At 41.9% G+C, this 23,334-nt stretch overlaps 3 protein-coding genes across 9 annotated transcripts in view; 1 reads left to right on the forward strand and 2 right to left on the reverse strand.

Moving 5' to 3' along the window:
- Positions 1-1,448: 1,448 nt before the first annotated feature.
- On the reverse strand, positions 1,449-6,656 carry LOC147205690 (olfactomedin-like). Of its 2 annotated transcripts, none has more exons than XM_086109596.1 (5): positions 6,496-6,656; positions 5,623-5,781; positions 5,248-5,460; positions 3,324-3,456; positions 1,449-3,178 (listed from the first exon to the last, which is right to left on the reverse strand). In XM_086109596.1, the coding sequence occupies exons 1-5, from the start codon at positions 6,526-6,528 to the stop codon at positions 2,334-2,336; spliced, it is 1,383 nt and encodes a 460-aa protein (XP_085965722.1). In that variant the 5' UTR covers positions 6,529-6,656; the 3' UTR covers positions 1,449-2,333. The 2 variants fall into 2 exon arrangements, with proteins under 2 accessions (XP_085965722.1, XP_085965723.1); XM_086109597.1 differs by having other exon boundaries at positions 5,623-5,769; positions 6,496-6,648.
- A 942-nt stretch (positions 6,657-7,598) lies between these two features.
- On the forward strand, positions 7,599-11,159 carry LOC147205691 (olfactomedin-4-like). Its single transcript, XM_086109873.1, has 7 exons — positions 7,599-7,734; positions 7,841-7,963; positions 8,047-8,265; positions 8,618-8,783; positions 8,937-9,164; positions 9,661-9,829; positions 10,230-11,159. Exons 1-7 carry the CDS (start codon positions 7,681-7,683, stop codon positions 10,663-10,665), a joined length of 1,395 nt encoding a protein of 464 aa, XP_085965999.1. The 5' UTR covers positions 7,599-7,680; the 3' UTR covers positions 10,666-11,159.
- A 4,320-nt stretch (positions 11,160-15,479) lies between these two features.
- ndrg4 (NDRG family member 4) overlaps positions 15,480-23,334 on the reverse strand; it is a 65,801-nt gene continuing 57,946 nt past the window's right edge. For all 6 annotated transcript variants that reach the window (XM_086108367.1, XM_086108369.1, XM_086108368.1 and 3 more), the window contains one exon: positions 15,480-20,043. In XM_086108367.1, the coding sequence (XP_085964493.1) occupies positions 19,889-20,043 (155 nt within the window). In that variant the 3' untranslated portion in view covers positions 15,480-19,888. The remainder of the gene's footprint in view (positions 20,044-23,334) is intronic.

Raw genomic sequence — 23,334 nt, forward strand, 5'->3', positions numbered from 1 at the left:
TATTTTCAAGATCCTCTTCTTTGTTTTCAAATCTCTAAATGACCTCGCGCCACCTTAGCTCTCTGAGCTCATCCGCCCCCACACACCTGCCCGGCGCCTCAGGTCTGCGGACCAGACATTATTAGAAGTACCAAGAACGAAACTGAGGCTCAGAGGGGATCGAGCCTTTTCCGTTGCTGGTCCCTCTCTCTGGAATGACCTCCCACTGAACATTCGGCAAGCCTCCTCGCTGCCCATCTTCAAAACCCTCCTCAAAACTCACTTGTATTCTTTGGCATTCGACTCGGCATGACTTAGATTTGTTCTTGGTTTTACTGTTCGGTGCTTTCTACCGTCTTTATTACCGATTTGTTTTACTGTTTATTGTATATGTTAAATTGCTCCGTGTACAGCACTTTGTATGCAGCGATGGCTGTTCGAAAGTGCTCTATAAATACAGTTGAGTTGAGTTTTCATACATTTCAGCAGGAACAGCTGGCTACACGACCGGATTACAGGAGTTCAAATGCAACAAATTCGCACTACTGTATTTCATTAAAGAACACCCTCGTCCATTTTCCATTCAAAGAAACATCAAATCAGCATAACCACACTCAGAGTAAAGAGTAGGTGATTACGTTCGGTTCTAACTTGTAAGCCCGGCGTTTGCTGCTCCGGTTAATTCCAAGTGTGCAGGGAGTTGCTCTGTCATTATGAGAGCTGAGCTTTGGGCGTACTGAGCGGCAGCCGCCCAGAAAATTAAACACGCACACGCACGCACACACACACATTCACCCAGAAAATTAAAGGTGGCTCACATTGCCTCTAAGTATATTTTCTCGGTTATGGAGTTGCTTGTTTGAGGCAATGTCATCGCACAATGGACAAGAGTACACGAGGAAATCTCGTATTTCTGCTGTATGAAGTCTAATTTTTCCCGTTTTTTAATCGGCCGTGCAGCGCCCTCTGGTGGCAAAACTGTTGAGTCGCCTACTACAGGTACTTCCCCAAAGATGCTGTTCAAGATTTGGGTTGAGGCCACCCAAGAGCGTTTCTCCAAATGTTATTACTTTTAAATGAGTTCAAAAACATCATAAGTTTCCCCCTGGAGTAATATTAATTAGCTTGTTTCAAACCGTAGTATCACTGTGACCCAAGGCTTTAAATTGTAACCAACACTCTTCCAATTACAATTTTGGATTATATTTGAGTTGAGAAACACCAAATATTTTCACAGCTTGTGCTCATCACACATTTGTGCTCAAGCGCTTTGAGTACCTTGTAGATGGAAAAGCACTATGCAAGTGAAAGACCATTTACCATTTATATCAGACAAAATGCTAGTATACCTTACTGTTCATGCGGGACGTTTTCTCATTCAAGTCCTCATGTTGAAACCAAATCCTGAGAAAAGTTTGCAAATATAGCCCTCAAGAATAGCAATAGAAAGTTAAAGAGACAACCCAGACTGCAATCTCGTGTATTTATTAAGCAATTACCTGTTTTTAAAAAATGTAATTTGGCACATGTGATTTCTGAACATTAGTGACAACTGTACGTATAGTTTATATAGTCATACCCTTTTAGACAAGGACGACTAAACTAGTAGCAAAGCACATTACAGTATCTTATTATTCTTGAATGTCAGCTTGCCAGAAATGTTCCAAGTTTCTTTTTTTCAAAACCTGTTACTCATTAAAGGGACACTTGGACGGGCTGAACATTGACATGATATAATAGATCTGTAAAAATGACGGAACGTCAACAAAAAAAAGAATCTGTAATGATTGAAAATTTGTTTTTGTTTTTTAATGACTTTTGGCATTGCACATTACTACTCCACTTCATGTGAAAATATAAAAGCGTTCTGCTCAATATTTTGGATTTATTGCCATCAAACGTGAGCTTGTTAAAATGTTGATGAGATAGGAGTGTTTTAATACAAATTTTGACCATAGTTATGAGTTGATGACAACATTAGCATAGGTTAGTGATAGACTACGGTAAGGTCTGAGATTCGAGTGAAGACAGAGTAGTCAGTAACTCAGAGGACCCTCTGCATATAATTTAGAGCAGGGGTGCCCAAATCGAGTCCTCGAGATCCCCTATCCAGACGGTTTCATCTTTCTCTCGTCCAACACACTTGAGTCAAACAATCAGCTCATCAGCAAGCTCTGAGAAGCCTGATAACAATCCTGATCATTTGAATCAGGTGTGTTGGAAGAGGATCTGAATTGGGGATCTCGACAACGGGTCTCGGGCACCCCTTGTTTGAAGCAAGCCCTCTCATGCGGAATAGATGTTTGATGTGTGTTGCATATTTTTGTCGCACTATTTTAGCTTTGTGTCAAATTTTAGAAGTGGGCTTGGTAGGCAAGAAGGTATCCATCGTTAAACATGTAAAGCTGCCTGTTAATTGGGTTGTAACTCAGGCTGGCAACTCCCTTACCGATTTTCTCCATTCGCAGTGCGAGTGTGTTGTCCTCTTTACCTGTCTCTGTATCAAAAGCATAGAACACCTCTTCATGGTAATCATCCAAAAAGCGGGTAGCATACAACACACCGCATGACATAAAAGCGTTGCTTGCTGCCTTCTTGAACAGCCTCGTCTCCCACGTCCGTGTGATATTGAGGATTTTAGCTTCATTATCCCAGGATAGTTTGCTTACCATGATGTTACCATGGCTACCAAAGGTGGCATAGATGACCCACAGCCCTGTCTCATCAACCTCCACGTCCACATCACTATTGGCCCGACAGTCAAAGTAACAATAAGGGAATTTTCTGTGATTCTTCCCAATTCCGGGAAGTTCGACCCTTGTGACAGCCTTGTTGTTGAAATCGTACCGGCAGATAGATGGAGAGTCATAGCAGTGATAGTACACAGCCTCTCCATACAGGACGGCACTGGGGCCTTCAACAGTATTAGCATGGATGTTGGATGGAGCTACAGTAAAATCTTTGTGGTTAGCAGAGGCCATGAAGTCTTCGTAAGATTGGTAGGTTCTAATGATATTGCCTGAGATGTGGCTGTGGAGCAAAGGCTGAATCCAGAAGATGTTCTTCAGGCCTTCGCTATCTGCAAGGGCTTGTTGGCCCCATGAGCCAGAGATGATGTTTTTACCATATGGACTGACTTTAGTTATGACCGGTGCACTGATGTTCATCATAAGGCCCTTAAGGCAATACCTTTGCTGACCTGGAAAACAATAAAGGAGACATAAATACTATTGTAAACTGTTTAAAATTAGTCATCTCTATAAAAACAGTTGAGTTGAGTTGAATTTGTACCCATAACATCACAATGAACACAAACTTCAAACTCTGATAGCTCCAAAATATACCTTTGAAATCTTTGGGGATTGACAAGCATGACTCAACGCTGTTTTTCAAGTAACGTAGTTTTTCTTTTACAGTCTTCATGTTGATGGAGTCCGCCATATGCATCATGTCAACATCTCTTCGCAGTTTCTGGACCTACAGTGAAACAAAGGTTCAGTGAAGTTGATGCTGACGTCAGGCAACACAAATGTAGGCTGATTTTGAGCTGACAGACAAGCCATCGACAAACGTAGTGTCTCGTGGCCGATTATGAGTTGTTTTAATGCATTGTAGCCCATGTCGTGTGACAAACTCAGGGATTGGGACGCTTCATGACCATACTATACCATACATATTTTCCGCACTATAGGGCGCACCAAAAAGTCTTAAATGTTCTTAAAAGCTCACCGAGCGCCTGAAAATACGGTGCATCTTTTGTATGGTCATTACGGTAATACGTCGACGGCTCCTTCCTGGAGACATGCTTCCAATGTTATAACTTGCTGTTGGTTCAGTGAACTGTGTCGCTGCTTTATTAAATAAGTTTTTGTTGCGGCTCCGAAAAAAGGAGAGCTGTGGTGTTCATTTTTTAAAACAGTCTCAACAAATACAGGTACGTCTTTGTCTGTCTCCGTGCCTTCTTCCGTTCGACTCGAGAGGCGTTCACGACCGCCTCCGAAAAACGTTAACTCACGATTACTTCAATGAAACTACAAAAATTGAAAATAATACATCAAAACTGAAAAGCAAGCGAGGATATCACAAAATAAATTCTATAGCGCCCCCCCCCCTACAGAATTTATATTCTGATTTCATCATTTGTGAATACACAACAAAGGAATAAATAACTACGACTAACATCTTGTTGTGTTATTTTGACTTCAAGATGGTGCCGCGAGAGTGGCTGCCTTTCCAGCAGCTCCTATTTATTTTGTTCTTCTACTTCTTCCTCTCATAACTTTGCTGCTGTGAAGTGGGAATTTCTCAATTGTGAGACTATTCAAGGTTTTCTTTTCTTATCTTTTCTTATCTTACTGTTGGAGCTACGATAAAGGAAAGGCCAACGGGTTTTTCGGAGGCGGTCTTGAACGCCTCTCGAGTTGACCGGAAGAAAAGAAGGGAATGAGACGGACAAAGATGCACCTGTATTTATTGAAAAAAGGAGAGCTGTGGTTGTGGTTTTATTATTTTATTAAACGCAGACTTTATTAATGGTTTTCACAGTCTCAGCAAATACAGCTACTGTACGTCTATGTCCGTCTCCGTGCTTTCTTCCGTTCCACTCGAGAGGCGTTCATGGCTGCCTCCGAAATCGTAAATTAATTCTTACGTCAATGAAACCACGAAGAAAATCAAGCGAGGAAATCACAAAATAAATTCTATATCCCCCCCCCCCCCCCCCCACAGAATTTATTTTGTGATTTCCTCGCTTGATTTTCTGATTTGATGCATTATTTTCAATTTTCATAGTTTCATTTAAGCACGGTAATAGTTAATTTACATTTTTCAGAGGCGGTCATGAACGCCTCTCAAGTTGAACGGACGCCTCTCGAGTTGAATGGAAGGAGCGTAGCACCATCTCGTGGAGGCATTGTAGATTGCGCCTTATAATGTGAAGCGTCCAATGTATGAAATTTTTTTACAAAATAGCCATTCAGTGAAGGTGCGCCTCATAATCCAGTGCGTCTTTTAGTGCGGAAAATACGGTAGTTGGACGTGCATTCAAAAGTTTAGAGATGGTTAAATGAAGTTCACCTGTGAAGGTTATGGAGCATTTTCGCCTTATCCTGATATTTCACACAAAATTCCTTGACTTTTAGTGAGTAGTGCCGACAGTATGTTCTTATGCTCCAGACTTTTCGGTTCAATTTTTTAACATGGGGTTTACTCGTTAAAAAATTTGATTACTATTTTTGGTTGGTTGCTATCCGGTCTGACATACTGTACCTCTTTTGAGAGTTTTGTTGATTCATCATTGTTCACTTGAAGGGACATGGCGTTAATGTCAGCCTCGAGCTTGTCGAGTTCTTCACCCAACTGACGCAGAGACAAGGCAGAATAGAGGCCCTTATAATGTAGGTACTGGAAAGGCTCCAGCCGCCCTGTTATGTTCTCAACCACTTCATGAATCTCAGGGAGACGCTGTTTTGACCGATGCACCTAGTGGAAAAGAATACGGGTTGCTGGCTGCAGATCAAGTGGTTTGTCGAAAACCCAAATCCTAAATAAGCATTCCAAAAAATGATTAGTGTACATGAACAATTCAAATGTGCTTCAATTAAAAGTAGTCTGTCCGACAGATTAGAACTGGTTTAACTGTACCTGCTCTTGGAGCTTCTTAAGGGAATCATCACAAGATTCAACTTGTTGCAGTGAGGCCTCGTACTTCTTTGCAGGGAACAGCCACACGTTGGTGTTCACCTCACATGCACACGAGTCATTTTTCATCTGACCCGGCACATACTGAACCTGGCAATTACCCTGATATCAAACACAAAGTAGGGCCTGCTCTATAAAAAAAACCCCAACAAACACACAAAACCCCCCAAACAAAACAACAAAATAAAACTAGAAATTGAATGATAACACTGACTAATATTATTATTACGGCAGAGAAATGAAGACTCATAACGCTGGTTAATACATGACTTAATTTCAAATCAGTTCCCCGTTATGTTCTGTGAAATGCCCTATAAGACACTGTGAGCCATTTTCAGTTAACATGACTGCATTGTGTATTTGCTGTGATTGACCTGCATTCATCCGGCACCTTTCTCCTTCAAGGTCGAGACAATAAACTCATTTTTAATGTCCCATATTATAATGATGGGTGTTGTGCCTCTCCATTTTCCTGTACTATTTCAGAACCAGATAGTGGAGAGCGACAGCAATGCTACAGTCGTATTCCCATAAAGTTATGTTGACTCTGGCCTTTGTGAAGTTCACATGTTCTTAAACTAATCCCAGGACCTACCAAAGTCAGAAAACATACCAACTGAATGTTTGGTAAATCGAGGAGTAGTTACCATTTTTTAAAATAAAGGTATTAGATTCACAATATCATACATGGCAACCCTTGTGTCACAAAACTCTCGCAATAATTAAAATAGATAAATAAATAATAATATGAAAAGGAATACAATAAAAATGTCTGCAGATACGTTCGTGATGCGGCATGAAACAGACATTACTCACTGTGGATGCCAGTAGGAGTAGCAAGAACAGCATGTTGAGAACAGAAATCGTCAGGCGTGAACTAGCGCGGAGTTGAGCTGGTTCTATGATCGCACTACACTTCTTCCCACACCTCTTGTGTGTCTTAATAACAAACGAAGTTATAGTTTGACGCACTCACTTCTTGTTTCGACTTAGAACATTCACTTCTTGTTCCGATTTAATATACGATAAAATGGATGTGAAACTTTGAAAAGAGAAAAAGACCAAATTTCATAATAATTGTGCAACAAACAGTTTCCTAATTTTTGTTTTTTTTGGGGGGGCAATAACATCCATCCATCCATCCATTTTCCGAACCGCTTAATCCTCACTAGGGTCGCGGGGGGTGCTGGAGCCTATCCCAGTTGTCTTCGGGCAGTAGGCGGGGGACACCCTGAATCGGTTGCCAGCCAATCGCAGGGCACACATAGATAACATCTAAATTTTAAATAAATATACACCTGCCCGGTGGTCGACTGGTTAGCGCGTCAGCCTCACAGTGCGGAGGTGCACTGTTGGATTCTGGCTCTGGCCATCCACTGTGGAGTTTGCATGTTCTCCCGCGTGGGTTTTCACCGGGTACTCCGGTTTCCTCCAATATTCCAAAAACATGCATGGCAGGCTGATTGAACACTCTAAATTGTCCCTAGGTGTAAGTGTGAGTGCGGATGGTTGTTCGTCTCTGTGTGCCCTGCGATTGGCTGGCAACCCGTTCAGGGTGTCCCTGCAACCCTCATGAGGATAAGTGGGTCAGCAAATGGATGGATGGATGAAAACCTCATGTACTCGGGAATAACCGAAGACAGATTGAAAATAGGTGCCAAAAACACACACACACACACACACACACATACAGTAAGTCCATCTCAAAATGGTTACTTGAATCTCTGATTAAAAACAGTTGTAAAAATTAGTTGACCAGTGTCCAGTGTAATATTTTAGTGTTGTGCTTTATTTTCCAAGTAAATGAGGATGGGGCATAACTTTTATGGGAAACAAGTGTTTTTTTCATCCAAAATTCATACTTAGTTTTCTTCACATCCAAAATATTTGTTGAAGTGAAACCAGAGGAGGAAGTGATTCTTGACAGATGGTGTTCCTGATGCAACAGCATTCAAAGATGCGTGGTTTTCAGGGATGGTTTTCATTCTCCTGTAAGCCATCATGAAGCGTCACACGCTCATTCTCCTGTGTTCTCTGTTCAACTTCGCACTGCAGGTGAGCTCTATCATTCCAAGGTTTCATACCGAGTTCCACTTCTAAAATCAGATTTCGCCGTGATTTTGAAGAGAACATTTTTTTTGAAAATTGTCTGTTTCATCAGCTGAATCCAAAAGATCGCTGCGTGTGTCAGCTGACAAACAAAGAGAAGACCTTCCCTCATGAGACCCTCAACTCAGTGAATGACGATGCAACAAAATGCTCTCACACCGTCACCGCACAGAAGGTGACGTGCCGCAAATGATGCTGATGAAAAAAACGTTTTTGTGATGTCAATTATTGCACAAAAAACGTGTTTGTTCTTTTCAGGCCTTGGAACTTGAAAGTCTGCTGCTTGGTTTGAAGCTCCGTCTGCCCCAACTACTAAAAGATTTGTCAGTGCTGGAGAAGGAGGATGATGGCGAGCTATATGGCGCCGTCAGCCTCCAGGTGATCGAAAATGAACTCATTGAGATCAGGAATATGCTGGACAGGCTCAACGCAACCACGCAGGCGTACGAGCAGTTAACCACTGACTCTGGCAAACAGGTAAGTTTTGTTAATGCCAAGTTTGAGTATAAGCAGTTAACATGCCAAAAAAAAAAAGGTCATTCCGTACAATGCCAATTGACATTTTGAAACTCCTTCGAGACAACATAAAGCAGGAGACAATTTTTACTGGAGTGAATGTGATGCTGACCTTGACTGCACCTAATACAATAAACAGTGCATGGAATTCCAATACTATCTACCATCCCCAGAAGAGAAAACTGCATATTTTTTAATGTGTCATGACATTCCCTTCACATTTCAATTGAAGGTTTCTTTCTTCTTTAGTTCCCCAATGTAATCATTCATACCTTTGTGGTCGTTGCTTTGCTTTGTTGTTGCTTTGTCTCAGCTGATGCACTTAAGAACGCAGCTGCGGGAGTTGGAGAAATATGACACCCTTCAGGTCGAAAAGAAACGTAAAGACAACCAGCGCCTGAAAAGAGCGCTGGACGAGTGCAAAAACGAGAATGAACACGGTCAAGGGCCCACACATCAACCGGACACGCAGCCCTCAGGCAAGATTCTTCAAGTTTCTCTTGAAGGCATAGCCACACAAAAAACGGCAATCATTTTACTCCTCCTGATTCCTAATCAGTAGAAGTGTTTTCACGCATATGATTGATTGTTCATAAATATAATCCTTGCATATACTTCCCTTTTCTCTGTAGATATTTGTCCCCAAGGCAAGTTTGTGAACATTACCGGGCCTCGATACTACTCAAAAGGAGAAACGACTATTAACCACAAGTATGGAGGCTGGGGCCGTGACCCGAAACCTGAGAAGGGCAAAAACAACTGGTATTGGCGGGTGATTCTCAACGTCAACAACATATATGCCAACTATATCACCTTATACTCCAGCCTGAGCTCTCTGACTGTAGGAATGAAGACACCAGGTATACAGCTACAGATCGCGGTACCACTCCACCATCAGGAATTCAAAAGCACGTCTTTTGAAAAAAAAAAAAAAATGCATCCCTACAGATCTCCACATTCGTTTTCTGTACCATTTGTGTTTCAATGTCATAGGGAAGCCGAGCCCACCTGAGTCAGGGTGAAAGGCGGGGTACACCTTGGATCAACTGTATTAAAATGAATAATAATGATAATAATAATAAAATGATATCCACATATACTCCTTAATCACTGTTCGAATTTGACAGCATTTCATAGCATTTTCTGAGGAAAGTGCCATTTCTTTGAATAATGTTGTCAATATTTAATATTCAGCTTTTGGCCAGCCCCGTGAGTGTCTGGCCACCAGTTCCTGTTGTACTCGACCTCTCCCCAAAAACAGCTCGGACAGGCTCCAGCATGCCCTGCGACCCTTTTGAGTCTTAAGATGCAAGTTTATTTGAGCGATAAAATGAAGGCATTCTTGTCTCATTGCAGATAATTTCATCATCCATCCTGCCAATCCAACCACCAACACCGTTCAGGGACCAAATGTTGTTCTATATGGCCATGCTTTGTACTACAATTGCTATAACAGTGACCGACTTTGTCGGTTCAACTTGGCATCCAAAACCATTTCCACGCTGCAGTTACCCAAAGGCACCAGGTTCGTTTTTCTTTTGTCTTGTTATATGATACAAACAGGGGTCACCAACCTTTTTGAAACTGAAAGCTACTTCTCGGGTGCTGATTCAAACAAAGGGCGACCAGCTAGATGAACACATTTGACAATGATTACTAATTCACAATACTCATGTATGTAAAGACGCTGATCACCTTAATGGTTTAGTTGGGAGCTGGATAAATATCAACATGCTTCCTTAATCTCTGCCAGTCATATTTTATAAATGATCACTCCGACACCATCTTTAGAAAATTCCAATGTCCCGTGATTGGTGAACCATCTTTGAACAGGCACCACGTTGGTGACCCCTGTTCGATACTGTATTGGCAATCTTTAAGATAACCAACATGTCAACGAAAAATATCTCACTCTTTTTCTCCAGATATAACTCCAAAGGGAATTTTTGTCAAATAAACGAATGCTACCCCTACACTGACATGGACCTTGCAACAGATGAGTCAGGTGTGTGGCTCATTTACAGCATGGAGCAACACTTTGGTAACCTGATGTTGTCCAAAGTGGAAGAAGGAGATACGCCTACGATCAACCAAACTTGGCACACCTCCGTCTATAAGCGGGCAGTCACCAATACCTTCATGGCCTGTGGGACCCTCTACGCTACGCGTTATGTCAATAAGGACAGGGAAGAGATCTTCTACTCATTTGACACCGCGACTGGAGTGGAGAAGTTCAATCTTGGCATCTTCATCAACAAGATGTGTCCGAGCATCTACTTCCTAAATTACAGCCCAGTGGACCGGATGTTGCATGTCTACTGTGATGCCTACATGGTCTCCTATAAGCTTTTGTTTGAATAAGACTGTAAATACAACAAACATAAGTCAAATAACCCGATCATTAAATGACTTCTTCCTCTTTTCCTTTCGGCTTGTCCTATTAGGGGTTGCCACATCGTTTCCATCCAAGTCTGTCTTCTATATCCTCCTCTCTAACACCAAGTGCCTTCATGTCTTCCCTCACTACACCTACCAACCTTCTCTCTGATCTTCCGCTAGCTCTTTTTCCTGGCTGCTCCATCATGATCACCCTTCTACCTATATACTCACGATGTCTCCTCTGGATGTGGCCAAACCATGCAAGCCTGCCCTCTCTCACTTTGTCTCTAAGACAGTTAATCTTGCCAATAAAGAGTGTGAAAGGATAATTCCAAACGCCCTTTGTTATTTGTAATTCATTCCGGAGTCATATTTACCTTAGATTCACTGATATGAAGCCACCGTATGTACCGTACTTGTATACACTGTGTATATATGTAACGGAGTGATATACAGTAAATATTCTCGAGTACAGACTTGTGTTTGCGCTGTCCAATTTGTCCTGATAACAGAAATTCCTCATTTGGGAAATGAGCATGGTACATGTCCTTTATGAACCTGCAAGTATGTTGACAAAATGCACGTGTAACAACACAATCAATAAAATGCAAAAATATATTGTCCAAAAACTGTTTATATAACAAAAACTGCAATACAGGTGTAATACTGAAGGATTTTTGTTGCCATTTGCATTGCTTCCTTGCTGGATGGTGGCTTGTCATCAGGAGTTGAATCGATGCCTTGTTTTTTAAAGTTTTGTACATTTGCGTCTTTCCGACTCCAAGTGTCTGATGGATCTTTTTAACTTTGTGTCCAGCCTGCTCAAACGGATGCAAAAATATATTGTCCAAAAACTGTTTATATAACAAAAACTGCAATACAGGTGTATCCCGAAAAAATCACAACAGTAAAATACATACAGTATTTTAATGTTTATTTTTTTCTGTCTTGGGAAAAAAATGTGTACCGTATTTTCACGACCATTCGGCGCACCGTATTGTTGGGCGCAGTCTCATTAATGGGTGCTATTTCTGTATTTTACACATAGACAAAAAGCACTGTATTATTGGGCGCAATTTTAAAGTGGTAAAACATACGCCAGCTTAAAGATACGGCATTCATGCGCGCACGCTAAAAACACGTTAGCTTGAAGCATACGGTAGCATGCCAAGACATACAGATACAAGCTAAAAACACGTTTTTAAAAAGGCAACGGAAGCAAAACTGAGTTCCGTTGTATTTTATTTAGCCATCGTACAATGTACTCACGTTTTTCGATCAATCATCACCCAGAAATCCATCAAAGTCCTCATCCTCTGTATCAGAATTGAACAATTGTGCAAGTACCGGTAATCCATCAAAAACGCCGTGTTCCCTCTCGTTGTCAGTCACTCTCATTGTCATGTGGCTCCACAGAAATGATGCCGGCCCTGCCAAAAACTCGAACAACAGTGCAAGCAGACACGTTCGTCCAAGCAGCCACAATCCATTCGCAAATTGTGGCGTAACTCGCCCGGCGCTGCCTCTCACTCTTTGTAAAGTTGTGTTTGCCATCGATCATTCATTGTTCCCATGCCGTTCGCAACTTTACTTTGAACGCCCGGTTGATGCCGATGTCCAGCGGTTGGAGTTCTTTAGTCAAGCCTCCGGGAATAACGGCAAGCTCAGAGTTCATTTGCTTGACTTGGTTTTTCACCGCTGCTGTGAGATGGGCACGCATGCCAAAAGCATAACCGAAGTTTGAACTGAGCTTCGTAGGCGTGTCTCTTTGTAGAATTTATTTTCGGGGGTTCTTAGAAACCAAAACCTAAGTTGTTTTGCAATAATGCACATAGCCACACTTTATACAGGTGTTGGTACCTGCTAGGGGCGTCCCTTTAGCGTCCACTTACACGCCCACCCTTCACTCATTGGCGGACTTCTTCGCCGCATGCCTGTCCTCACTCACGCCCGCTGTTTCTCTCTCTCTCTCTCTCTCTCTCTCTCTCTCTCTCCATATATGTATATATACACACCCACCCTTCACTGATTGGCCGACTTCTTTGCCGCATGCCTGTCCACACTCACTTCCGCCTTTTCTCTATATAAACAGCGTGTCGGCTGTCAGTCAGGTTTAGGAACTCAGCGCATACAAAAGACGCTCCGCATTGTGAGGCGTCCTGTCCATTTTGGAGAAAATTTAAGACTTTTAATGGCGCCTTATAGTCAAGAAAATACGGTATATATATATATATATATATATATATATATATATTAGAGCCGTCAGTTTAGCGTGTTTTTATTGGCATTAATTTAAATGAATTTTGCGTCACGTTGCTCTATAAATAAACCAGAAACAAAACAACAAGTGCGCTGCATAGGTCCACGCACGTTTGTTTTGCCAGCCACGGCAGCGCGAGACACCGAAAACGGATACTTAAAGAGTTTATGAATGGAAAGTTTACTATTAAAAAGTTGCCAGATTGTTCCACTGACAAGACCAAAGTTACCTGGATGTTTTGCAGTCGTAAACTGAGCTATCATCATAGCACGTCGAGTCTGAAATACCAGTTAATGGCCAAGCACACAGCTGACGTGAGTACTCCACCCCCTCGTCTCAGACAGACAGCTATGGATCATTTCAAAGTGAAGAAAATGGATGACACTACGAAGAACAAATTTGCTGAAGCCATAGCTAAATGTATGGCTACTGCATGCAAGCCTGTCAACATTGTCCACAGCCAGACTCAAGCTGAAATCATTCGCATTGCGTCAAACGACTCCAGTACAGATTGCCAGCGAGAGCCTCCATTACAAGCTGTGTACTGTACCGAGATTGTACGTAGCGGAGAAGGCACTGTTTCGGGAGAGAAATAAGAGACTAGGTTGATGAGCCTCTGGTGAATAAAGAGCAGGCAGCCTGTCGAATACGATGTATGCCACTGACGCGATTGTTCCTTGTTTGGAACTACTTTGTGTGGTAGGTTACAGCGTTCCGTGTCCATATAAATAAAGCGGGTGGAGCTTCTCTGTGTTTGTCTGACAGTGACGGTGAGCTGAGGCGGTGACATGACAATGAAAGTTCAGCGGTGCAGTGGTAGCGACCTAGCGAAAATAAAACGTCTCCAGTGTTGTCATCGAACCAAGTGTAGTCATCCGAAATGATGTCTCCACAAAACCGTAGAGAGACTTCCGCGCACGAAGGACCAACAGAATCAACATAGCCTGACTGCTGTGTTCAAAGCAAACTTGAGAAAAACGAAGTATGCAACCATGGCTTAAATCCACTATCGGCTGAGTACTAGTTTACCTTAGATGTGCACTTTATAATGTTATATTGCTCTGTTTTGATTCCATAAAAAGAGCTGTTAAAGCAGCTGTTGTGTGACAAAATATTTTTTCACTGTTGTTGATGGACCGTAATATTGTGTGAGAGATTATGTGTGAATAACTGCTCCAAGTGAAAAATGTTCATGTAAAATTGAAAATTGAAATTGTTATTTCAGTAAATATTTGCATTTTGCACATAAAAAACGGATTCATGATTCCACGTTGATGAGAGCATTAAAATAGGGAAAAATAGGACAAAAAATACATAAAAGGAAATTCAGAAACCTCCAATATTTTGTTGTTCTACTTCTTCCTTTCATAACTTTGCTGCTGTGAATCTGGAATTTCTCCATTGCGAGACTAATAAAGGTTTTCTTATCTTATCAAAAATGCGTGAGTAATCACGATTAATTTTTAGTGAATTTGAGTTAATTATGACAGTTGCATTTTTAATTAGATTAAATATTTTAATCGTTTGACAGCTCTAATATATATATATATATATATATTCCCACTCTGTGATTGAATCTAGCCTTCTTCCATCTGTTCACCCCCCTTACTTTGATGTGATTACTCAAGAAAAGGCCCTCCGCCCAAACGGCCAACACCTCTGCGCTGAGTATGTCCAGAAATGCCCAAATTAACTGAAACTTTAAACATGATACAATTTTGTTCATATATTTCTCTATCACCATGTCAAACCATACGGTACTGAAAAATAAAATGACATATCAATAACTAATAATGCATTCAAACTAATCAACATTATCTCAGGAGCACAATATTTAAAAAAAAAAAAAAAACTTTAACCAGCAAAACAAAAACAATTTGTGCTGATTTTTTTAAATCAAAGATGATGTCTGGATTAATGGCTGCGAGTAGCAGTCACAAAGCGGGATGATTGATGGCAATTTTTGGCACGTTTTCGCTGAAAAAAACTCAAGCGGCTTATCAGCTTGATTGGGGTGTAATGTCTTTAAGTGATGCCTTCATTTATTTGGCTTCATGCTGTCCGCTGCCAACATTTTTAGACACAGTAATTAGACACCGGTCTTTCCTCGTCGTCTGCCACCGTCGTCACAGTGAAGCCAAGCGCTGCATACGCTTTGTCATATTTCCTCGTCTTAGTTTTCGGGAGACTTTCGTTTGTCTCTTAACTCAGTCTCTCTCCGCCTGTTGACTTTGTGTCTACTCATACTCTGTGCTGTGTGTAAAGCGCGCATGCTCAGTGCAAACAAAACACAGAGCAAATGCTCCCTCCGCACACTCTGCCAATGAGAGCGCCACTGCCCCTTAATGTAGTGGAGGTGCAATTGCACTTTATTCTAGGACAAAAAAAAAAAATCTAAATAAAAAAGCATGTTCCCGAGGTCAAACGCGACCCCCTTGATGGAGCCTCGCGCCCCGCTAGTTGAGAAACACGGCCTTAGAGGATGTTAGTCACGTTAAATTAGAGATTCAAATTTGATAACATTAGACACGGCAAATGCTGACACTAGGTCTTTATTTATAACTTGTTACTTATTTAGTACATGGAACAGTGACAGCTTATGGTGTATAGATGACATATTTAAACTTTACATCACACATGACAGCCAAGCAGGTAAGAATTAAGGAAGAACATAATAAAAAAATGTTGTGACTGCTCATAGCAGGGAAGACACGATGAAACAATGCAAACAAGAAAAAAAAATACTTATTGCTCAAGTGAAATTAATCTGAATGACAGTAAGGAGAATAACTTTATTAATACACATGAACAAATCACTGAACTAAAATAAAGTGTTACCTTGTTGACGGCGTTTAATATCAGCAATTTCACCATAGCATCAAAATCTGGTATTCGTAGCCAGCTCTCGTAATCCAAGAAGAAAAAAAAAGTGCAAGGAGGGCTAAACTCATTCAGTGTCAAAGCACAAGTCACCTACACGACTTTTGTGGTGGGGGAATCATCACGTTGGCTCAAGTGGAGGTACAAAGTATAGTGCAGAAATTCTGGGAGGAAAAGGTTTAGGGTGACAATACTGTACAGCACTTCAAAAAAGGGACAAAATACATTCAGGGGAACACCATACCCCCATGACCCCCCGCCCCCTGGGCAGTGTGTGTTGAAGTTTGTCTTTTATACACTCCACATACTCTCCACTCCATGCAAATGATTGAGGTGTTTGTTTTCCAGGTGTCTAACACCTTCCTCCAGCCCATGTTAATGAGTATTTGGATTTTTACATAAATTGTAAGATTTCTAACATAACCCTCCGTGACAACTTACTCCCCAGTATCAACAAGCTCACATTCTCTTTTCAGTCTGTCAATCGCTCGGTGCGCAGAACCCGCCCCCCCCCCCCCCCCCCACATCTAATGGCAGACATTTTTATAAAAGTGACTTCAGCTGATAGCCCTTTAGGGTGCGACTGGGTTCACCTGTGAGAATCGGGGCACCTTTTTTAGGGAATGGGAGATTTTTTTTTAAGGTGGTTGGGGGTTGCCCTACATTCTGAGCTTGGTGCCCAAATGGCTCCAAAACAGCCCCGTTTCTCACAGGCCATCTCAGAGATGTGCACACCTGCTATGCCGGACCTGAACAAAGGATTTTTGTAACAGGTGACATCGGTGACTAGGGTGCATTGACGCTGTACATGAATAATCCAAGAACCAGGGGACCCATTTGCGGCCCAGTATAAGCGCAGGCGACAGCACACAACTTTCCTACTCTAAAGCTCTAAGTACATCCACACTATACTAATGCATGTATGGTGACGTAGCACATCAAAACAAATACTGACTTTGTCCACTGAAATAATGAACTACTCGAATGTGTGTGACTATTTATGCATCATTCCCTGGTCATACAGTAATCCCTTTCAACACCAAGCCTGTGCAGTTTTTATTGGCATGTGTGTACATACCAGTACTGTACATCTATATTGATATTTAAGTGTGTGTGGGTGTATAACTTTGGTACATATAAGAAGAGGGGCGAGTTGCAATAAGAACAGTAAGTTTTGATTATGGTGTGGGGTTTTTTTGGGGGTGGGGGGGGTGACCCAGCAAGACAAGCTGAACAAGCCTAGTGCTGCCTCAGTCCCACTGTTCGTGTTTGCTATTGATCAGAAAGTGATTGTCAAAGTGGAGATCACAAAGAGTTGACTACAACCACAACCACAACCATGCAGTTACAGACTGATGGATAGTAGTTACAAGCATGGCTCTATCCAAGTAACCACCCTAATACTAGACTACTCATAGAATAAAGCATCATAAGATCAAACATCACATGCATATACTGTAGATGTTACGAAACACAACTCTACACTATATTACTGTTGTGGAAATACAAATGGCACACATCTTAAAGCTGCTCTCGGCAACAGTGTAAATAAAATAAATCAAAAATTGTCATCAATATTTGTTGAAGATGTGATCATAATGCATCTGTTTGAAGAGATCAAAAATCATACAATGTCATCTCACTTGAAATCAGCTTGTGTGTGTTTATGTTCAATGCTTTTAGTTTTTTTTTTTAATGAGTATAACTTGGGTCACATCATTTAAAATTGGTCATGATAAAGAAGTAAATAAAAATGATGAGCTGATTGCAGCCTGCAATGTTCCACATACTAGGGGTTGCACGACTTGGATTTAAAAAAAAATTTTTCACGTCAACACGAACGCAATGAAAATCAAGTCAATGTCAACTAGTAGCTGGTGACATCATTGTTATATTCAGTGTAGCACTACAGTAATATTTTCTTCTTTTTTTTTAAATCACAGGAGGATGGAATAATTTGCAATAATCTAGATTCACTGACAATGTGCAACACCAAATTTACATCAAATTTATGTTAGAAAAGAAGCACATTGATGTGGACCGGGTGAAAGCACGACCGCTGTGGTGTGATGGCATTTCCAGCCAGGGGGAAAAATATATATCTTGCTCTGTGGGTTTGCCACCAGGATAGCCAGGTAACAACTTGCACAAGTTTGCACAACTTGGCCAAACGAGGAAACCTGCGTGTGTTCTGGGCTTAGCACAGCAGTGGATTCTGCATGATGGAAATTTATGATGTTTCTCCAGCGCGGCCGAGACCTCAATGCGGGTAATTATGAACCTCTTTGTGGGTGGTGGAATAATTCTCCATACTCTGTCTACTTTGATAGTGTAGGCCAAAAAGTTGTTCAAAATCCTGCTGGAGTCTGGCTTTCACCCCCCCCCCCCCCCCCCGCCCCTTTTCTCCCTCACGTACCACAGCTTCGCATTCAGTGACGTGATTAGCAACTAGTTGAGATTGCGGTCCAAAGGCCTTTGTCGAGTAAAGTCAACTCGTCGACGAGTCTGTACAACCCCTGAGACACATAACTCAAGTGGAGCTTAAAAGCAATGTCGTTTGTGTGTCATCTATCTATCGTGCTAACAAGCTAACAATTATGCGCAGTCTAATAAGCATTATTCTGACAATACAGTTGGTTGTGTTCCGATTTCTGTCAAATTCTGGATACCTTGTGACCACCGTGTAAAGTGCCGATACAAAAGACATTTTCGAACCCCTTACATCTTCTTTGACCTCCTCACATTCTCCTTTTTTCATATCGTGACATGAGCAACTCTTTACTGAATATTGCTACACAAATGGTTCATGTGTTTTTATGTATGTGCCAGGGGGCAAGGGGTGATGAAAGGGGCTCGAGCCAATAAAGGGGGTCTACTTAGCTAACACAACTATGAGATAGTCAAGAGTACAAATTCAAGAGTGAGTTTGTGGCAAGTATTATGAAGGAAGGTGGAGTTGGGAATAGCAATAGCAAAGTTTCAAAACACTCAATCATGGGCATACATTTATTTGGGGCTTTTAATGTTTGATTGGAACTGTCCTATCGGGGAGATTTAAAAACAGGAAATGAGTGCACATATTCTTATTTATTTGTGAGTTTCTCTGATTCGCATATTATTACATACTGGCTGAAATACTGTATGTAGAGTGGATATAAAACTCGCTAATATTGGTCAAATGTTCCTTTGTGAGTTTGACCTCAACCAGATGCATTTTATAGCCAACCGCATTCTTCTGGGATAATTGTGACTTGGTATTTGACCACATGTCTCGGCAGAGTTGAACGAGTTCATTAAAACAGATTGGTTTGGTGGTACAGACCTGCCTTTTAGGCATATTCAAAAATGTGGGAGGGTCTGCCTCAATAATGGCAAAGAGAAACCATCAGATGCAGTGAATGGTGACTCCTCCAAACACATGAGCAAGGCTTGGCTCTGTCCATTCGAATTTCCTTCTTGAACCTTCGTCGCTACTTGGTAGATTGAGTTGAATGTTTATGCTATCTACATTAGAGCCTGTATAAATCATTTGAACGCTGTGTGCACTCATTTCATGTTCGACTCAGCATGACTTAGATTTGTTCTTGGTTTTACTGTTCGGTGCTTTCTACCATCTTTATTACCGATTTGTTTTACTGTTTATTGTATATGTTAAATTGCTCCATGTACAGCACTTTGTATGCAGCGATGGCTGTTTGAAAGTGCTCTATAAATACAGTTGAGTTGAGTTGAGTTTCAGGGACAGCGGTTACTACAGTGGACAGCTTATCAGAAGGAAAGCAAACTTCAATTCAATCATTAAAGGTGCAAACACGAACGTGACATTCATGCCCATGATGAATGCATGTCTACTTTTGACTGTAAATGCACATTAACTGATCTGTTACAATGTAGGAAGATAGAAGATGGCAGACAAAGGATCTCGAGAACAAAGACAGAGAGAGCGATCATGGCTATTGACGTCATCCCATCACATTCGTTTCCTAAAACAATCACCTCGACTGCTCCCCGCTATGGCTTCTCTCTCTGTCCCTACACCCATTCGTCCCCTCTTTTTCCGACACCTCAACAGGAAACTTCCATAGTGTGGCTGACTGCTCCGACTCCCTCGGTGCTGTCGGAGTGGGTGCAGGCACGAGAGCGTGACCCGTCCATGGAACTGGCGCTTGTCAGGGAGGCGGTCCTGGAGCGAGCCAGGCGAGTCATACTGGCGGAAGGCACTGTGGGGTGAAGAAAAGAAGCACGTCAACACGTGTTGATGTGCTTCACAATACTGATATGAGGGGAGATCATGCTTTTCGGGAAATTAAAATTAAAATGTACCCTTTTTGCTGCGGATGAACAAACAAGAACCTGGATTTGAGCAATGTAGCAGTTGGTGTTGTCGGTCTAGTCACAAATGCATTATGAGCAGCATGCAGTTGAGGAGCCTTGGCTTTATTTTCGAATTGTGTGGAGCTCATTGCTGAAAAGACTTGCGCAATCTTATGGGGTTTTTTTTTTTTAAATTAAGGTGCTTTGAAAACCATATGACTCCTTTAAGTGTGATCGATTAATCAGCTTTCTTCTTTACGGTATTATTACCATGTAAAGCAGTAGTGTCAAAATTATTTTTGTCGCAACTCACATTTTGGTTGTGGTTTCCCTCATAGAGCCACAATTAAACCACAGAAATTTACAACTGCCTCATCATATTACTATAGCTGCACAACAGAGTGGTTTGGTAACAACAACAAAAATTGCAATACATCAATGTTATTAAAAGTGAAGACAATTAGCAATTTTGGAACAGATTGTAGAAACATTGGTTTGATGTGTCAGTGTAAACTGAATTTCAGAACATTAAACTAGATTTGCTTTAGCGACTCGCATTACATGATGTGGTGGGCCAAATCTGGCCCTTGGGCCTTGAGTTTGACACCTGTGTGTTGACGTATAAACTACACTACTCACAAAAAGTCCAGGATATTTGGCTTTCGGGTGAAAGATCAGGATGAGCCTAAAATGCATTCAAACCTTTACAGGTTAACTTCATGAGACCTCAAATGCACATGTCCAACTGTGAATTGTTTCAGTACTTTTTGCACAAGCTGCTGTTCTCTAACTCGGAGCTTAACAGCAAAATTCACAACAGTTGTTTGATCCTTGAATCGACCAATAAATGTCCTGGTTCAATTTGAGCTAGTGTTTAAACAGTCGTCCTCATCATGCCACTCATATTTTTGACTATTTTTTCACTTCTTGCTTGGCTCTCGACGTAGGCGGACGCTTTTGCTTTCTGCTCCTGCCCCCCCCCCCCCCTTCCCTGCTCGCCACTCAGTCCATGTGCTGTCTTTGTCTGACTTTTCCTAGCCTCCTGTCGTATTTTCATCCTAAAAACAAACATGGAATTGGTTGGCTGGTCTCTCGATGCCATCGACAACATTTTCTCGACGAGAAGAGCAGGCAGTGGGGAGCCTACTTGCCCCTCGGGGACTTTTGCTGCTGGGTACACCCTAGATCCTTGGAGGAAGCGGAGAATGGTGTGCCTGTCAACACTGTCCGTTGAGGATGTGGATGACATCTACATTATCTGCCTTCCGATAACAGGTGTGCTGCTATTTGGTGTTAGCAGTTTCCTGATCTATCGCAAAATTCAACCGACGGGAGCGGCTCTATTGGAAGTGAAGAGGCTGCCGGTCTAAGGATGGCATAGTGCGGATGTCCAACACTCAGACTCAGACTGTGCTCAACCACAAACTGTTGCGGTTTTGGAGCGTCTCTGCAAGATGGTCAAGAACTTGGAGAAACTGGAATCCGTGCTCAAATATTGACAGATATCACAGATTTGGCTGATCTACGCCACTAAAGAGACATAAGCCACAGACTCAAGGCCGTCTTAAATTCTTGGGCAGCCTGCTACCAAAACAACATCTGCTATCTCGACCTTCCCCTGATGAAAGTACGCATGGAAGCTCGTCCCCCACCATCACCCCCTCCTTCATACACTCTCTTGTATCACCGTCTTCATTGTTTATGTCTTGTGAACTGTTGTAACTGTCATATGCTTGTGCAGGAGTTTTTTGCCTAACTCAAATTATCCTCAAAATGAGGATAATTCGAGCATGTTTATTTTTTTTCCTCCCCCTCTCCCTCCCTTGTGGTTTCTTTCTGACTTCCGGGTTGAGTGAACACCGGCGCGTTTGGCTGCCGCTGCTCAACCCGTATTGTTTTGTGTTTTTTTTGTTATTGTAAAGTGTCCTTGGGTGTCTTGAAAGGCGCTTATAAATAAAATATATTTTTATTATTATTATTATCATGAGACCAAGACGACATGTAACAATGGATCAAGAGTCCCTTGCCATTGTGATGCTTCAAACAGGACGTTATCAGACAAAAGCTTAGGGTGTTACATCAGCAGGTGGAGAGGCAGTGCGACTGGAAGAGTCACAGAAAGATGTAGAAGTGGACGTCCTTTGGTCACATCCCATGCCGATGATGAATGTCACTCAACTCCAGGCATGTTTAAGGGAGGTGAGAGGCACCCAAGTGTCACGTCAGACCATTCGAAAGCATTTGCGTTGTCTGTGTGCTAGACGATCTGCAAGCGTACCTGGCCACACCACCGGGCACAAGCGTCAACGTCTTGCATGGGCCAAGGAACATTTATGCTGGATGAGGGACCAGTGGGCCTCAGCACTGTTCTCCGATGAAAGTCGATTCACATTGAGCGGAAATGACGGCCACCAACGATGTCGGAGACATCAAGGAGAGCGCTATGCATCGGCCACTGTTGTTACAAGCTTTGTGACAATCCCACACTACCTGAATAACATTATTCATCCAGTGGTTGTGCCTCTTCATGAACAAGACGCAAATTTCATCTTCATGGACAACAATGCTCCAGCTCATCGAAGTCCCATCATCAGGGAATGGCTGTTGGAGACTGGTGTACCGGAAATGGAATGGCTCGCACTTTCTCCAGACCTGAATCCAACTGAAAACCACCCGGATCAGCTGAGTCAACATGTAGAGGCTCTGCACCCCAGAACCTCAATGACCCGAGGGCTGTCCTTCAAGAAGAGTGGGATGCCTCATCAGACAATAAGTCGACTTGTGAACGGCATGAGACGTTGTCGTCAAGCTGTAATTGATGTGCAAGGGCACATGATGAGTTATTGAGACATTTAATTTTTTTGTTGTGGTATACCCACCATTGTTGTTAACTTTTGTTTCAATGAATTGTTTGATATGAGGGACTCACCAGTGCATTCTTCTATTCAAATGTCCTACTTTCATGATATTGTGTCACTGTCGCCAAATATCCCAAACTTTTTGTGAGTAGTGTATATGAATACACATTATGTATCTATATGGAGAGATATATTTATGGCTATCAATAGGAAGTTCTTCAACATATTTGCATTTGTCATGAATGCAATCAGCAAGGCCTTGCCAAAAGCTAGTTAAGGGCCATGCAAAGAGCAGTTTTGGAAATGGCATGATGAGGGGAGGAAAACAAAGGACAGTAT

Source organism: Hippocampus guttulatus, chromosome 4 (assembly GCF_054856545.1).
Source record: "Hippocampus guttulatus isolate MCC_2025c chromosome 4, RoL_Hgut_1.0, whole genome shotgun sequence".
Taxonomy (NCBI): Eukaryota; Metazoa; Chordata; class Actinopteri; order Syngnathiformes; family Syngnathidae; genus Hippocampus; species Hippocampus guttulatus.

Bases quoted from the DNA above. Each gene is read 5' to 3' on its own strand.
- LOC147205690 (XM_086109596.1), bottom strand. From the start codon at position 6,528: ATGCTGTTCTTGCTACTCCTACTGGCATCCACA. The intron at 3,457-5,247 runs GTACAGTATGTC...GTTTCACTGTAG, and splicing joins CAACAAAACTCTCAAAAGAG to GTCCAGAAACTGCGAAGAGA. The intron at 3,179-3,323 runs GTATATTTTGGA...ATTGTTTTCCAG, and splicing joins AATCCCCAAAGATTTCAAAG to GTCAGCAAAGGTATTGCCTT.
- LOC147205691 (XM_086109873.1), top strand. From the start codon at position 7,681: ATGAAGCGTCACACGCTCATTCTCCTGTGTTCTCTGTTCAACTTCGCA. The intron at 7,735-7,840 runs GTGAGCTCTATC...CTGTTTCATCAG, and splicing joins TGTTCAACTTCGCACTGCAG to CTGAATCCAAAAGATCGCTG. The intron at 9,830-10,229 runs GTTCGTTTTTCT...CTTTTTCTCCAG, and splicing joins CAGTTACCCAAAGGCACCAG to ATATAACTCCAAAGGGAATT.